General features: G+C 37.4%; 1 protein-coding gene across 1 annotated transcript in view; it reads right to left on the reverse strand.

Moving 5' to 3' along the window:
* LMBRD1 (LMBR1 domain containing 1) overlaps window positions 1-18,934 on the reverse strand; it is a 113,509-nt gene that overhangs the window by 41,250 nt on the left and 53,325 nt on the right. Inside the window, exons 8-9 of the mRNA XM_004423982.3 lie at window positions 14,968-15,093; window positions 9,672-9,824 (exon numbers count right to left, since the gene is read on the reverse strand). Of these exons, the coding sequence (XP_004424039.1) occupies window positions 9,672-9,824; window positions 14,968-15,093 (279 nt within the window). The remainder of the gene's footprint in view (window positions 1-9,671; window positions 9,825-14,967; window positions 15,094-18,934) is intronic.

Genomic DNA, 18,934 nt, shown 5'->3' on the forward strand with positions numbered 1-18,934 from the left:
ACGACATATGATCAATTTTAGTGAATGTTCTACGAGCACCTGGAGAGAAGTTGTACTCTCTATTATCGGGATGTAAAGTTCAAAAGTTATGATACACCTTTCTTACTGAATATATTTAGGTCTTCCATGTTGTCACTCAATTTTGTCCACTTGAAATGTCTTACCCTGAGTATGGTGTTATGTTTGTCTCCTACTGTTAGCATGTTTCAATCTATGTCTCCTTGAATCTCCCATAGTTCCTGCTTCATAAAGATGGTTGCTATGTTATTTGGTACAAAGATATTCATAACTGTTATACCTTCATTGTAAATTTTGAATTTTCATATTAACAAGTGTATTAGTTTTCTATTGCGGCTGTGATAAACTACTACAAATTTAGTGGCTTAGAACAACACCTACTTATTACCTCCTAGTTGCTGTGGGTCAGAAGCCTGGGCACAGCGCAGCTCTGCTGGTTCTCTGCTTAAGGTGTCACAAGGCCAGAAGGCCACGGTGTCAGCAGGGCCATATTCCCTCCTGGAGCCTCTGGGAAAGAATCACTTTCGTGCTCATTCAGACTGTTGGTAGAATTCAGTTCCTTGAGGTTACAGGGCTGAAGTCTTCATTTCTCAATTCCTTAAGGCTGCTTGCACTTCTTTTTACATGGCCCCTTCCATCTTCAAATCAGTAATGGCAAGTCAAGTCTTTCTTACATCTCGAATCTCTCTGACTTACCCTTCACATCTGACTCTAGCCATAAAAGTTCTCTGCTTTTAAGAGCTCATGTTATCAGACTGGGCTCACCCAGATAACCCAGGACAATCTGCATATTCTCAAGTCTGTAACCTTAATTATAACTGCAAAGTCCCTTCTGCCACTTCAGGAACATATTCACAGGTTCCAGGGATCAGGGCATGGACACCACGGGGAAAGGAGGTAGGCATTCCGTCTATCACAAAAAGTTGGATTTAATGTTTTTTGGCTTGAATTCTACTTTGTCTAATATCTAGATCATCCCACATCTTCTCTTCATAATCCACAATATTAAATGTTCACCTTTATTCCTTTTGCTGATATTTCCCTCTCACCTCTTGATTGGTTGAAGCTAGAGAACTAGTGGATTTCTCAAAAGAGTTCATGTGTACATAATTCCCTGAGTTCCTATATGTTTAAAAATTTTTTCTAAAAGATAGTTTAGCTAGATATAAATGCCTTGGTTCATACTTTTTCGTTGAGACTTTTTTTTTAACGTTCCCCCATTCCTGCCTTGCTTTGTACGTCTCTGGAGAAGTGTGATATAAATCTAATTATGTGGCCCTTATAAGTCAGTCGATTTTTTTTTACTTGGAAATCTTGAGGATTTTTCTTTAATTTTGAAATCAGTTTTACTAGGAAATTGTACATCAATGTTCCTAGGTAAAAGTGGGTATATCCATACGTACATGCATGTCTGTCTGTTTCTAGGTGGTTTTTGGGGATCATGGCTTTCCATGTGAGTTCTGCTCGTTTGTTCTGTTTGCTTCTGCGTGGACACCAATCACACACGCAGCTCTTCTTTCTCTTTCTCGTCATTGTCGCTTCATCGTTCTCTTTCTCTTGGTTGTTTTCCCTTCTTTCTTCAATGTCTCTTATTAAATTTTGATTTGAGTCTCTTCTCCTGTGGATACCCTGTAATTTTAGCTTCATTCTGAGATTAACTCTGTTTCCCTCCAATTTTTTCCCTTGAGTTCAACTCTCCTCACCCTTTCCTGGTTTTTGGGCATTTCTGTTTTAGTTTTTAAAATTGTGGTAAAACATACATAACATAAAATTTACCATCTTAATCATTTTTAAGTATACAGTTTAGTAGTGTTAAGTATATTGACTTTGTTGTGCAACAAATCTTCAGAATTCTTTTTATCTGCAAAACTGAAACCCTGTACCCATTAAACAAGAACTCCCCACTCCTCCTTCCCCCAACCCCTGTGACCACTATTCTACTTTGACTACTCTGGGTATCTCATGTAAGTGGAATCATACAGTACTTGTCTTTTACTGACTGCCTTATTTCGCCTAACTTTTTTGTGATTTCAGATCAATCTTAAAAGCCCATCTCAAATCTCCTCTTCTCTCTCCCATGCAATTTTTCCCAGACTGTCTTTGTTTAACACAAAGTTTGCAGTAAGAGCTACAGAGAAAACTTGCTGAATTTGGGGGGTTTTTTGTTTTTACTTATAGGTACAGTTGATTCTTGTTTGCAGATTCTGTAGTTGCAAATTCACCTACTCACTAAAATTTATTTATAACCTTAAAATCCATACTTGTGGCACTTTCGAGGTCATCTGCAGATGTATGTAGAGTGGTGACAAACCTGTCACCTGATGTGCAAGTTCCCAGCTGAAGCTGAACAAGGCAACAGTCTGCTTTCTAGTCTCAGCTCTCCACCTGTAAACAAGTGTCCTCCTCAGGGTCTATTTCCTGCTACATTCTTCATATTTTTGTGCTTTTTGTCAGGGATTTTGCTGTTTAAAATAGCCCGCAAGCATGGTGCTGAAGTGCTGCCTGGTGCTCCTAAGAGCAAGCAGACTGCAATTACTGAGAGAACACAAGTGTTCAGTAAGCTTTGTTCAGGCACGAGTTATACTGCTGCTGGTGGTAAGTTCAATGTTAATGAATCAACAAGATATATTAAATAAGTTGTTCTTAAACACAAACACAGAAAAAAAAAGGTTAAGTGTTGATCACTTGCTGATTTCCAAGTCCCACCAATCCAAGAGTCCCTATGCACCTAACCTTCCCTGCTGCACTGATGTGAAGACGGGTTAGATCACTGATAAGTGGGTTACTCTTCATAAACTTCAACATCCACACCATAAAGTCACTGACAATCTACACAAGCCCCACAGGTACAGGAACCCCAATACCTACCAACATCAACACCCCAAAACATATCAATTTTAGCCTAAATTAGGAAGCACCTACACCAAAACGTACCTCGCAAACGAAGAACGATCAAGTAAAAATTCGAAATGCACACTTATACTTCCAATAAAATATTTATAAACCTTCTTTAAAGCTAGAAAGTGCCAGCCTTTGCCTTTAGGCATTTTCACATGGTGTGGCCTAAAATACAGAAAAACTATGAGTGCTTTAAATACTACTGTCTGAGGAAAGCATCTGCTACGTCTTTAAACATAACTCACATTCAATGTCAGAGGATTCCAGGATAACTGAAATACTGGTAAAGAACAATTAAAATATTCCCACAGACCTGCAAAACAACCAAGCACGGTCAGTGTGTATAAAATTGTATTTCACTGCTCGCTTACCTTACGAAATTTAGTTGTGTTTAATTTTGCTTGCTTGTTGCGAGGTTGGAGAGAAGTGGGACAAATAGAAATACAAATTTTACTAGTTCTTCATTACGGGTCTGATTCAAAGAAACTTTTTTTTTCTGAAGTATGCATATTGCTAACAATGAACAATTTGAAAAGGAAATTAAGAAAACAAGTCCATTTATATAACATCAAAAAGAATAAAACACTTAAGAATAAATTTAAACAAGGAGGCAAATGAATCATATACTAAAAACTACAAAACACTCCTGAAAGAACTTAAAGATACATATAAATGAAAAGACATTTCATGTTCATGGATAGGAAGACAATATTGGTAAAATGACAATACTACTCAACATGATCTACAGAGTCAATGCAATCCGTATCAAAATTGCAATGGTGTTTTTTGAAGAAACAGAAAAACAGTTTGGTACTGGCATAAAGACAGACACGTAACCAATGGAACAGACCCCAGAAATAAACCTTTACATACACGGTCAAATGATTTTTGACAAGGGTGCCAAGACCATTCAATGGGGAAAGGACAGTCTTTTCAACAAATCGTGCTGGAAACAGGACATCCACATGCAAAAGAACGAAGTTGGACCTTTATCCATTACCATAAACAAAAACTAACTCAAAAGAGATCAAAGACCTAAACGTAAGAGTTGAACGTACTAAACTCTTAGAAGAAAACCAGGGAAAATCTTCATGGTATTGAATTTGGCAATTAGCTTTAGATAGGACACCAAAAGCACCAGCAACAAAAGAAAAAATAGATAAATTGGACTTCAACAAAATTAAAAACTTCTGTGCATCAAAGAACACTATTAACAGAGTGAAAAGATAATCAGAAAATGGGAGAAATTATTTGCAAATCATATATCAAATAAGGGGTTAATATGTAGAATATTAAAAATAACTCTTACAACTCAACAACAATAAAATATAATTTAAAAATGGGCAAAGGACTTGAATAAACATTTGTCCAAAGAAAATATACAAATGACCAATAATCAAATGAAAAGATGCTCAACATCACTAATCATTAGAGAAATCAAAATCAAAACCACAATGAGATACCACTTCACAACCATAAGGCTGGCTATGATCAAAACAACTGAAAGGAAGTATTGAGGAAGATGTGGAGAAATTGGGACCCTGTGTATTGCTGGTGGGAATGTAAAATGGTGCAGCTGCTGTGAAAAAGTGTGTAGGTTCTTCAAAAAGTTAAACACAGAATTGCCATATGATCCAGCAATTCCATAACTAGGTATATACTCAAAAGAACTGAAAGTAGGGAATAAAACAGATACTTGTAGACCAATTATCACAGCAGCATTATTCACAATAGCCAAAAGCTGGAAACAACCCAAAGTTCCACCAATAGATGGATGGATAAACAAAATGTGGTATATACATACAACAGAATATTATTCAGCCTTAAAAAGGAATGAAATTTTGATACAACTACAATATGGATGAACCTTGAAGACACTATGCAAAGTGAAATAAACCAGACACAAAAGGACAAATATAATAATATAATTCCACTTATATGAGGTCCCTAGAATAGGCAAGTTCAGAGAGACAGAAAGCAGAATAGAGGTCATTAGGGGATGTGGGGTGGGGAGAGGAATCGGGAGTTCTTGGTTAACGGATACAGTGTTTCTGTTTGGGATGACAAAAAAGTTTCAGAAATGGATAGTGGTGATGGTCGCACAACACTGTGAATGTATTTAATGACAATGAATGTACACCTACAAATAGTTAAAATGGTACATTTTGTTATGTATATTTTACCACAACAAAAAAAGTCTGAAAAAATATATGTGATAGAATTATGGACATGAATTTATAACTTTCTATGTAAATATGAGGTACATATATAATAAGAGGTGTATACACAGAAAAATACTATATATAGTAAAAAGAGTTGTATATACATCCAAAATCTAATGGATCTATAGGTTACCAAGCCAATTAGTTTTACAAGCTCAAAGTATGCCCTTCTGTTATGGAAGAGTTTAATCAAGTATTTAATGAACATTAGACTGTATGCTTAGAAATGTGTTCAGTACTATATATAAATGTTGTTTCCAGGAGCCATTAACTTATTCTAATTAGATCCTTATTTTTATAAGTGTCTTCAACACAAAACTAATTTTCTCCCTTGAGCTCCATGGTAGTTTTTAAGAAGTTGAAAAATCCTATTTATAGAACTACAACAATAGCAGCTGCAATTTTCTAAGCTGTTTACATCAAAAGGCAATGCACTACACACATTATTTCATTTAATTCCCACAATAAAAATAAGATAAGTATGTAACTCCATTTTAAGGATGAGAAAACTGAGGGTTTGGAAAGGTGAATTTACAAGAAATGACAGCTGGTGAGGATCAGAGCAAGGACTCCACACTGGATGTATGTGACACAAAGTCCACGCTCGGAACCCTCAAGCTTCGGAAACAAGGGTGCACATCCTAGGGGTGCACGGCCATCTGAAATCACAAGATCAAGAGGCATCTCACGGCATCTACTCCTACGAAAAAAACCTGCAGAAGTGTAGAACTTTGAACTTTTGCATTTGCAAAATTTTAATACATTTTATAATAAAACAAACATGGATTATAGCACAGGGTAAAATGCAATACTACCACAAAATTTTGAGATACAACATTAACTTCAAAGAAATTTTGTATCAGGAGCTTCTCGCAGGTCTTAAATCACCTTTAGCATACACTGAGCAGTGCAGAGAGGTGAGTGGACCTGTCTCTACCTTCTTCCCCCAGGACTACTTGGATGCTAATGTTTAAGAAGCACTAACAGCATGTGGCTTCCTATTTCTGAATTATATCAACTGTGGACAAATATGGAAATGATGAATAATAAATGATTTTCATATTTAATTTGAGCAAAAAAAGCAGTGTTTATCCCTTTGCATTCATGTTAAATCCTCAATTACATAATAATAATTTTGTATCCCCAGATTTTTCCTTCAGACATGCCTATTACTAATTATTCCTATTATTCCTAACTTAGGACCAGATAATGGAAAGATAGGTAACAATTTAGATCAATACGCAGGAATGACACATTTATACAGCAAAAGGAATAAATGGTAAACTAATTGTACCTTTTAGCAGCTGAGATGATCATGTACATAAAAATTCCTTAGAAATCTATAATAAAGCTACTAGAACTAGTAATTTAGCCAGGTTGCATGATACAGGCTCAATGTACAAAACCAAATTTCTATACACTAGCAACAAATAATTGAGAATTGAAAATAAACAAAATCATTTGTGTTAGTATAAAAAAAGAAATACTTATAGATAAATTTATCAAAATATTTGCAAGACTTCTTCACTTAACACTATAAAACACTGCTGAGAGAAATTTAAGATAACAAATAAATGGAAAGATATCTTGTTCATGGATTGGAAGATTCAACATTAAGATATTAATTCTCTCCAAGTTTACCTATAGATTCAAAGTAATCCCAACAAAAATGCCCATGGAATCCCTTGTGGAATTATGACTTGATTCTAAAATTTATATGGAAATGCAAAGAATCTAGCATAGCCAAAACAACTTTGAAAAAGGCAAACAAAAGCGAAGAACTTCTACTACTTGATTTCGTGACTGATTTTAAAGCATCAGTAATCAGGTTTTAGTATAAGGACATATTAGATCAATGGAGCAGAAGAGTCCAGAAATAGATCCACCCATATGTATGATCAATTGATTTGACAAAAGTGCTAAGGAAATTCAACAAGCAAAGAACAGTCTTCACAAAAAATGGTGCTGAAACAAACAGATATCCATATGGAAAATAAAATAAACCTTGACCCTTCAGTCATACCATACCACAAAATTACCTTAATATGGACCACAAATCTAAATATAAGAGCCAAAACTATAAAACTTCTAAAAGAAAACATAAGAGAAAATGTCTGCTATAAAAAAGAAACACCTGTTTGAATGACAGTGTTAAGAAAACATAAATGCAAGCCATCCACCAGGAGAAAACACCCAGGATGCATGTATGTGACAAAGTGCTCAATCCAAAATATATAAAGAATTCTTGTAACTCACTCAAAAAACAAAAACCTATTTTAAAAATGGCCAAAGATTTAAACAAGCATTTTAGAGAAGATATATACAAATGATCGAGAAGAATACGAAAAGATATTCAATACCATTAGTCATCAGGGAATGCAAATCAAAACCATAATGAGACACTATTACATACCCACTAGAATAACTATTACAAACAGTTACAACATAAGAGTTGACAAGGATATGAAGCAACTGGAAATCTTGTACTGCTGTGAGAATGCAAAATGGTACAACTACTTTGGAAAATACTTTGGCAGTTTCTCATAGAGTTAAACATATACTAAACATTAGACCCAGCAATTCTACTCCTAGCTATTTACCCAAGAAAAACAAACAAAATGAAAACACCTATCCACACAAAGATTTGTACACAAAGGTTCCCATCAGCATTAGTCATAATAGTTTCAAACTGAAAAGAACGCACATCTCTACTAACACATGAGTGGATAAACAAATTGTGATACAGACACACATCAGAATGCTACTCAGCAGTAAAACAGAAAGAACCACTGGAAAAAAAAATGCAACAACATGGATGAATCTCAACAACATTGAGCTGAGCCAAAGAAACAGACAACAGATTGTACACTCGATGATTCCATTTATATGAAATTACAAAACAGACAGAAGTCAACTATAATGACAAAAGGTCATTGGTGGTTATCTGTGGTCTGAACTCAAGGGGGCTGGGAGAGACAGAGCAGCTTTCTGGGGTGATGTGCATGTCTTACAGCTACATATCTATATTTGGCAAAGTCAAACTATACCCTTAATCAAGTTGATTTAAAAATCCCTCTAAGCACACGTTCAGTGAAACGGGCAGCGCATATCTAAGAAGGCAGCTCATGTTAGAGACAAGGCTACAAATACTGAGAAGAAGCTACAACAACTGAGAATTGAGATAAGGTTGGGGTGGGTGTCCTCCGAGCTCTGGGGCTATGAAGACAAAACTCCTTGGGAAGAAGGACCGGGTGAGTCTCTAGAAAATGTCTGCTAACAGACAATGTTAACAAGTGATGCACAGAGCTGACTGCTTGTGGTAGACTTCTGAAGAACTCTTTCAAAAGAAGAGCTTTTGGGGTGAGCAGTCAGCGTATTTCCTCATTTCCTTTCTAATTAGAAAAGGAAGACAAAGCAGCACCAGAATTCAACCTGACTGATCTTCCACGGGATTCTCCAAAACACCTGTTTTTCTTTTAAATTGAGCAAAAAGCCACTTTCTAGCTTCATCTTACCTAACGTTCCTCAAACCAGTCTATTCAGTGCACGTTTTTTTTTTTTTTTTTGTGAGGAAGATCAGCCCTGAGCTAACATCCGTGCCAATCCTCCTCTTTTTGCTGAGGAAGACCGGCTCTGAGCTAACATCTATTGCCAATCCTCCTCCTTTTTATTTTTTCCCCAAAGCCCCAGTAGATAGTTGTATGTCATAGTTGCACACCCTTCTAGTTGCTGTACGTGGGATGCGGCCTCAGCATGGCCGGAGAAGCGGTGCGTCGGTGCGCGTCCAGGATCCGAACTCGGGCCACCAGCAGCGGAGCGCGCGCACTTAACCGCTGAGCCACGGGGCCAGCCCCTCAGTGCACTTTCTGAATTACACTTTGCAGCTGTATACTTCTGTATACAAAGCTCTGGTGTTTGAAATGCCAGATACGGAGTGGGCACACAGGGAAGTCTGTGGCCGACGGTTCTAGCTACTTTCTAGACTCAGGGTCATATGATGACGACCTTAATTCAACCTTGGTACTTAAGTTTAGGTACCACTTGAATTAGTCCCAAGTATTCAAGGTTGGCAAACGATGGTTTCAAAAAAAAAAAAGAGAAAGTTATGATTTCCTGTCTCAAATAATACTTTTTACATACTTTCAGAAACATATCATCTAACAATAAAGCAAATTCTATTACTTTCAGTTAGGACTCCTGAGTTCTAATACAGGTCCCAGATCTCCTATTTATAGAAAAGTACAAACTTGCAAAATATGCTAGCACCATACTATATTACTTACCTATATTTTAATTTAGATTTCCCAACGACTCTTATAATACTTGCATTACACATGAGTAAATGAAGCTCAGAGAGGTCACATATCTTGCCCAAACGACAGAGCTGTGATTCAAACCCAGATTATTTTAACTCCAAAATTCATGCTCTTAAGTACCATGCTGCACTGCCTCAACAACAGAACTCAACCTCTCTGAGAGGTACTACAGAAACCGAAAGAAAGTGACAGCATAATTTTTTAAAACTCCACTTACCTTCAGGGGACGCAGAGCGCCACAAAACTTCGTCCACCAGCTGTTTTCAATGAACTCCAAGTGCCTCTCTCTCTTCCTAAGTGTTCGCAACCTTTCTTCAAACTGTTTTAAGGCGCGTTTATCCCTTGCTGGCAAAGGTCGACCATCTTTGCTCTGCAAATAACAGAACAAAATTAAACAGTTTTTTTTACCATTAAGGTCCTAATAAAGCACCCATCAGATTTAGAAGATCAGGCAACAAAAACTTTTTAGATTGGACTCCACAGGCAAATTTACAAATAGAAAAAAACCGACAACTTCGACATGACAATACACATCTCTGAACCAAGGTCAGCATCAACACGTGGATGTGTTTATTTAATACTGAACTTCCTCTTGAGCCCTATTTTCCAAACATACGGTCAAGTCCAGTGGTTGTTGCTGTTAGTGCCGTCCAGTGGATTCTGACTCCCAGTGCCCTGTGTATCGCAGAGCGGAACCCTGCCTGGTCTTGTTGCTCTGTCCTCTCACCTTCCGGTGCTGTATCACACAATGCTCCGCTGCTATTCATAGGGTTTTCACGGCCAAGTTTTTCAAAAGTGCATGCCCAGGTCCTTCTTCCTAGTCTGTCTTAGTCCAGAAGCTCCTCTGAAACCTGTCCACCGTGGGTGACCCTGCTGGTATTTGAAATCCCAGTGGCAGAGCTTTCAACATCACAGCAACACGCAGCCACCACAGTGTGACAACTGACAGATGCGTAGTGTGGTTCCCTGATGGGAAATGAACCCCAGCCACGGCGGTGAGAGCCAAATCTTAACTGCTAAACCACCAGGGCTGACATTATATGGAGAGAGAGCAATATTTTTTAAGACATCCTTTTTATGGGTTACTTTATATACTTTGTTCAATTATTCTCCCTCACCTCCAAACTTCTCCTTCTATCCCTTATCTTAATATATTTGGTCCTACCTCTTCTCTGTCTTTGGTCAAGTGACTGTGTTACAGTGATCTGAACTGATGCTTCTCAGCCCCTGATCCAAATACCAGCGAGAGATGCAATACTAATATGCAGTATGCAGAGGCTTTTCTAACAATTGCTAAGAATCAGCACTTCCTTGTTCTCCAAGTACATGTGCAAATGAGTCCTGTTTTCTTTGGCCCACCTATCTGAGAGGTCATTCCCTCTATTTTTATGTGATGCTCACTGTAACCACGAGCACACCTTTCTCACGTCTCACAGATACACTTTCTCACTTGAAGTACCCTGCCCCTAAGTGTCTCCAATTGGAAACAGTAATAAACAACAATAATAAAACAACTGCTAAATAGAAAAAAAGATGAAATGTAAATTTGTTCATTTTATGAGAAGGAACAAGAAAAATACTTACACAAGACTACATTTTTAAAATGTAAAGACATTCAATATTAGAACGTTACTATCCCTATTAAGGTTTAAATAGGTTCTTAGCAGATATACAACACACGGCTCTGCAGCGTATTGCAGTGCAGCCTCGACCTGAAATCACAGCTACAATGGAGACAATACTCGAATACCCTGTAATCAAGAGACTGACACGGGTACAAGGATCGCTGTACCTGACGGCACTGCCACGCTCTTCTGGAACCAGCCATCCTCTTCCATATCTTATCTTACTGCTTCTCAACCTTGATCATGCATACCAATCACCTGAAAAGTTTGTTAAACACAGATTCCTAGACCCTACCCCAAGAGATTATGAGTTAGCAGGTCTTGAGTGGGGCCTAGCATTTGCATTTCTATTCCCATGAGATGCTGATGTTACTGGTCCAGAGACCACACTTCGCATACACTGGACTATATTTAATTATCTTCACTCCTTTAAGTCAAGTACGTTGGGTATTATCAAATTGTATGCCAAAAAAGGGAAGCTTACAGAAAAGTATTTTCTGAAGGACAGAGGAATAAAACAAACAACCCTTCTAGAAGACACATTCAGGCAATAATGCCGTACGAGAGGGTCCAGTACTTAAGATCTCAACCATAACAATTCTCCTCAAAGCCGCCATTCTAACATCAAAAGGATACTGACAATGAGGTAATTTTATTTCACTACTGGCTTTCACGATTTCAGGAAAAAAAAAAATTTACTGTCCCCTGACAACAACCACCAGCCATCTCCTATCTGGTGAGCACTTCGGTGGAGGGAAGGACGGTGCCCTTTCTGCTCTGCCAGCCGACTAAACCAATATAAGAAGAACTCTGGTCAGAGAAACAAACACCAGGACAGACACCCAGCAGTCAACCAACTATCTCGTTTGGGGAAAAAAACCACAATTATAAAATATATAAATACATACCTTTTGTTTAAAAAAAAGTAAACTGTGAAAGCTTCCCTTCACACTGTCCCCAGTGACCACTCCCCTGTCCTGTGGCTGTCACGGTTAAGCAGATCAATATCCTTCCACACGCTTCCTATGTACTGACAGGCATGCATTTATGCAAATATAGTGTGGTTTTCTGTTGTACATAATAGCTAACATTTCTTGAGCACATTTCTTGTGCCTAAAACTAATCTGTTCTTTTACATTTATTCTCCTTAAATCTTCAGAATATAATTTTGAGGTGGGTAATAGTATTATATCCATTTATTAGATGAGGAAAGTAAGGCGCACGGATATTACACATATAATCAGCAGAGCCAGAATCTGAACTGAGACAGTCTGACTTTGTAAGATACACTCTTCAAGCTACGTAAATCTACCACGCCCTCTTCATCTTCGCACAGCACATTACACCACGATATCTGAATTTAATGAATATCTTATTTTTGAAGATTTAGATCGTTTTTTGGGGGGCCAAAGTGAGCATTAACAATGTGCATGAACAGCCTTATTCACCTCGGTGTACATACAGTCCAGTAGGATAGATTCCTAGACATGAAATGTTGGATTAAACTTTAATTACTAAAAGGTATGCATTTGTGTGTACAGGCATATGTCACAACATTCACCTTTTTTTAAAAGCCATATATTTTATATTCCCACAAACAGTATGCCTATCCCCAAATTCTCATCAATACCTGACAAAAGTAAAAATTTAAGACTTCTAAAGGATAAAAAAATACTGAGTTACTCTATTTAGCACATCTCTGATGATGAGGGTGACCAATCATCCTGGTTTTAGCACTGAAACCCCCATGTTCTGGAAAACTCCTCAGGTGCCAGGCAAACTGGGATGCTTGGTCAACCTACTTACTGCTAAGGAGCTGAAGCATCATTTCACTTTTTTTTTTTTTTTTTGTGAGGAAGATCAGCTCTGAGCTAACATCCATGCCAATCTTCTTCTTTTTGCTGAGGAAGACCGGCCCTGAGCTAACATCCATTGCCAATCCTCCTCCTTTTTTTCCCTTTTTTCCCCCAAAGCCCCAGTAGATAGTTGTATGTCATAGTTGCACATCCTTCTAGTTGCTGTATGTGGGACACCGCCTCAGCATGGCCTGACAAGTGGTGTGTCGGTGCATGCCCGGGATCCTAACCCGGGCCACCAGTAGCGGAGCGTGCAACTTAACCACTAAGCCACGGGGCCGGCCCCATCATTTCACATTCTCACTGATCAGTTCACTTGCTCCTTCAGGAAACTGTCTGAGTCCTTAGTCCGTGATTTCTAGGTACTGCTTGTCCTTTTCTCTTACCGACCTGAAAGGCTCTTTACAGATCGCCTGTATGGCTGACTATCTCCTCCATACCACTGCTGAGTCTTGAACTTCCTTTCTGGTGCCCCCTTTTTGGTACATAAACTTTAAAACATAAAAATTTAAAACTCACCCGTCTCTTAATGAGCACTCGGGTTTTGTGTCTTGTTTAGGGAGGACTTCTACACACCAAGATAACGTTTTACTTTCACTTTCTCCTCATGTTTTGTGAATTTCATATTTGATTTGAACTCAGGACCTGTTTTGCTTTATGGTAGGAGGTTTACACAAATTTCATTTTTTGTCTTTTATGGATTTCACTGAATTTCCTCCTGAACTTGTGAAAAACTGTCATCTCTACAATACTGAATCTTCCCAATTAGGAACTGATGGAGTTCTGCATTTATTTCAGTCTTCTATTATGTATTTCAGTAAATTTTATGATTTCCACCCAGAAGATTCTGACACTTATTATTATTTTATAATTTGCAGCTACTGTGAATGAGATCATTTTCTATTATATCCCCCAACTAACTGGTTAATGATTTTTGTATGTTTGTATCCCGGCACCCTGATAAACTCTTATTAGTTCTACCAGTTAGTCAGTTGATTCTTTTAGATTTTCTTGTTAGATGATATCTGCAAATAATAAAGGTTAATTCCCTTTTTTCTCTCCTTCCCCTCCAATGTTTACACCTATTTTTTTCTTATCACTAGGACCTCCAGGAATATGCTACAGAGTAACAATGACACTAACACCACTGTCCTACATCTGACTTCAACAAGACTGTTTCTGTTCTTTCACCATTAAGTATAATTTTCATTATGGGCTTCTTGAAGAGTATCTTCTCTTCTAATTTGGTAATAAGATCTTTTTTTTAAAAATTGTAACTACAAACTAACTTTTACCAAATACTCTTTGGCATCTATTAAGATGCTTATATTACTCTTCTCAATATACTACTAATATAATTTCCAATGTATCATCCTTGCATTTCTAGGATAAACCCACTATGTACAGCACATGTTTTGAATTGCTAATATTTTTATTTATATTAAAATATTTGCCTCTATTTTCATAAGAAAGACCAGTATATATACGGTTTTCTTTTTCGAATGCTATTATCGTCTGGTTTCTGCATCAGGATTATGCTAGTTTAGTAGAATCATTTAGGAAACTTTCCATTTTTTCCTGTTCTATAAATAAGATTTACCTGTTATTTGAAGCTGATGGAGGAAGAAAAACATCTCTTGTATTTTTAGAAGTACATATAACTGACTAGTGGTTACTTGTAATCTCTAGCTTATTCAACTAGTACACAGAACTTGAACAGGAGTGACACAGTAAAGCCCGATGTTACACATGGAATAAGCAGTCCTGGGAATTCGCAAGGTCTTCATCTTACGTAAGGAGAACTTTTGTTTCTTAGTTGTTGGAACATTGATAAAAATTATCAAACTGACAGTGTTTTGCACTTCACAGAAGACAAATTTTTGAAATATGAACATGGTTCTTGAATGATATGCTGCAAAAAAATTCAAACAATGTCGAAAATATGTGTGTACCAACGCCTAAGTCACATCAGAAAACAGCTCGAAGACAAAGTAACTGTCTGCTTCCCAATTACAACAAAACACCACCTCACCTTTGATTTAATCGTTTGAATGTGCTGCTCCACTTCTTCGATGTCCTCAGTGTTTTCCAAACGTTCATAAGCAGCACTTCTGGTACCTTTGATCAGATTTAAAGGTAATGCCGACATGCCATAGGCCTAAAAGAAACAAAATTAAAAAGTGTTTTAGTAATACTGTTTTAAACATATTATACACAATTTTCAGGTAAAAATATCCTTTAAAGTAAGTACAAAAAGAGTAAGTATTTGTGAAGGAGTATAGTCCCTGGAGAACATAGTATATGGGAGTGAATCACAATTACATTGTCTCATAATTCTCCTGCTTATTTCATATCTACATCTACATACAGTCATATCAGTAATACTAACTATTCCCCAAATAGATAATACCTATTTCTCAAAGGGCAAGCTGCAAAATACTACTTTATCAAAGAAATAAATTATAACTTCAGGCTAATCAGAGGTTCAGATAGTGTGAATTAGTAAAAACAATTTACAAAATGTTCTACAGAAAAAACTATTTTCTCCAAATATATATAGTAAATCCTTAGTAAAATGTAAGTGTTTTAATATACACATTATTTGATTAGCATACCAATTATCTGTATAAACATACAGTTTATTTACAAGTTCTAAATATTTATAATCAATCTTTTTGCTAAGTATTTTAAATATTCTCCTGCGAGTAATTTTTAACTATTCAACAGCACTAAGAATAAACATATTATTATTTTATATTACCCAATTCTCTATTAGCCAGTCCTAAATGATGACTTTTTATTGTAACCATTAAAAAACACTTAATGGCGATTGTCACGTGACCATTATTCAAATCATTACTGAGCTTAAACCCTTAGAAGCAGAATCGACAACGATTACCTCCTGGCTGCAGCAACAGGCTCCAAGGCTGCTACAACACTACATATTTACATCATTTCCTCACATCGTTTCCTTTCCCCCACCGACCACACTGAACACCGTAGCAGTCTCCCCAGCAGTCAGGCAGAGCCACGCACTGAGTTCAGGACAACGACCGTAGGCAGAAGTGATAAATGCCACTTCTCAGGCTTAACCACAAACTCCAAAACTGCCTAGGTGGTCCTGCGTGTTTTCTCTAATGCTCTCCACCACCTGGCTGTCAACTCCCAGACGACCTCCAATATCTCTAGTGCCGATTTCAACTACTTTAATATTTTCAGTCTCCTTTGGACATTGATTAAATACTGACCAAACCACAATTCAAATAGCAAAGCATAAATTCTGATATATCAGGGTTTTTTTTTTTATGGAAGAAGATGAACACAGAACATGATTAAAAGGAAATCCCATAAACGAACTAGTTCTATCAGGTTATACCAATTTTACAGCATGTTATATTTAGACAATTAACCAGCTGAAATTATTACCCAATATGCAAATCCTTATATTTGCTAATGGAGAAATATTTAAAATCTTGCATTTTAAATATTGCTAAAACATAAGTTAATGTTTTCATGATTTTCCTATCATCCAAAAAAAGGGAGAGGTGGGGGAACGTTCTGTGTGTATTAGAAGAAAATGTAATTTGAACAGAGTGGAGTGATTTTTTAACTCAATTCTTGCCAAATTTATACTTGTAATGATCTTGGTAAAATATAAAAAGGAAAAAGTATAATCAGATTTAAAATTTATATTTTTAAGCTTAAATTTTATATCCTCAAAACACTGAAAATGTAAAGAAAAAAGCCTATGGGAGCCAAAGTACCACAGTTCCTGTGTAACCTCTCCTTACAGGATTCTCCACCCCATTATCATTTTGACCTATTTAGTTGTTGTAGTAGATCCACATCTTTTAAACATTATTGAAAAAAAGTAACACAACACTGTAAGCCTCTGATGAAGAAAGAGTAGTATTACATGATGATTATTTACCAAATCTCCACACTCACTCGTCATCTAAACACAGGTCCAGGACCGTGGTGCTTTTTACAACCAAATACCAAGGCAAAAATATTTTGCTAAACCCAGTTTATGCCCAAGGATATTTCCCCGTCCTCCTAACACTGCCAAACAAGACTTACTTTACCCCAACGCTTCTTATTCTGTATTGGACGGATCTGAGTCCCTAAATATACTAACCTCAGTACTCAGTACCATTTCCCCAGGAATCTGTCGCTCTAATCAATATACACAACGTGGCCCTTATTTAGAGTCTACTGTCAAACGCAAGGTCATCTACACTCTCCAAACAGGTCTTGCTGGTCTCACTTTCTTTCTTTTTTTTTATTTTTGTGAGGAAGATCAGCCCTGAGCTAACATCCATGCTAATCCTCCTGTTTTTTTGGCTGAGGAAGACCGGCTCTGAGCTAACATCTATTGCCAATCCTCCTCGTTTTTTTTCCCCCAAAGCCCCAGTAGATAGTTGTATGTCATAGTTGCACATCCTTCTAGTTGCTGTATGTGGGACACGGCCTCAGCAAGGCCAGAGAAGCAGTGCGTCGGTGCACGCCCAGGATCCGAACCCGGGCCGCCAGTAGTGGAGCGCGCGCACCTAACTGCCAAGCCACAGGGCCGGCCCCTGGTCTCACTTTCTAAAATTCATCTTCTACACTGCTCCAAAGCGATCTCTCTCTGACACCCAAGTCAGAGTATGTCGTTCCTCTATTTAACTTCCTTTAAGATTCTCCAGGACTAACAAGGGTAGTTTTCAAAGTGCTCAGGGAGGAGTTGCTAGGATTCGGGGTAGGTGTCTGTAGGGCCGCTACAGGAGAGAAGAAGGCAGGTAGTGACCAGGGGCTGCTGCTACTCTAACCAGAGCAATTCTACTTCGTTCATCTATTTTTTTTATATATCAGAATTTCATGTAAGATTGTTTGAAAATGTTATTTTGCTATTTTTTTCAACAAGAAGTAGAATTGCTGGTCTTGTGAATAGGCTCCAATTATCTAACTCTGGCATACAAGCCTTTCATGACCTGAACCCCACAAACTCATCTCATGCCTCTGAATTGTTCACTGTTCTTAAAACACTCCAGTTTTACACTACTTTGGGCTTTGTCTAGCATCCATACTTGAGGACATGCACGCCCTCATCTAGAATGCCTGCCTTCTCACCCTACTTCATTAGCAAATTTCAGTGCCCTTCGGGTCTCAGCTTAATTACACCATGTCTGAGAAATCTTCCTTGGCTTGTAAATGTGCCTTGCTTATTACTCAATTACAGCACATAACACCGTACATTAACATTACTGGTCTGCACATTTATTGCTAGATCTGCAGAACTTGGCTAATCAGAATCACTCAGAAAACTCTTCAAGATAAAGGTGCCTGGGGCCGGCCCAGTGGCATAGTGGTTAAGTTTGTGCGCTCCGCTTCGGCAGCCTGGGCTTTGCGGGTTCAGATCCTGGGCGCAGACCTACACACTGCTCATCAAACCATGCCTGGCGGCATCCCACATACAAAATAGAGGAAGACTGGCACAGATGTTAGATGTTAGGGCTAATCTTCCTCACTATAAAAAATAAAAAATTAAAAAAAATAAAGATTCCTCAGCTAGAATAGTAACAACTGCAGTAGACTACTGGGTATGTAAGGACTAGGTCTCAATTCTTTTTTCTCCTACCTTTATTCCAAGAATAAACATTTATTAAATTAATAAAATAGTTTCTCTAAGAAGATATTTAATCAAAAATCTTTTAAAAAGAGAGCTCTTTATTCACATGAACTTATCTTCTTACATGGAATTTACATATTTATTAGAAGAGTTGAACTGAATTCCTAAATAGCTTAATGTAAAAGATTTTAGAAAATAAAAATGTGTCCTTGGTAACACGTTCTGGTAAGTGGGACCACAATACAACACCTATTTGTCAATGTTTAATTGTTTGAAGAGAGCAAGTAAAAGAAAGTAGGCACTGTCTTGGTTATCTAGCTGTTACCTTGTTTTTGGATTGTATGTTTAAGTTTCAATGATTATCAGGAAATTTAACTATAATATTTAG

This window comes from Ceratotherium simum, chromosome 13 (genome assembly GCF_057802395.1).
Source record: "Ceratotherium simum simum isolate JZ-2026a chromosome 13, ASM5780239v1, whole genome shotgun sequence".
NCBI lineage: Eukaryota > Metazoa > Chordata > Mammalia > Perissodactyla > Rhinocerotidae > Ceratotherium > Ceratotherium simum.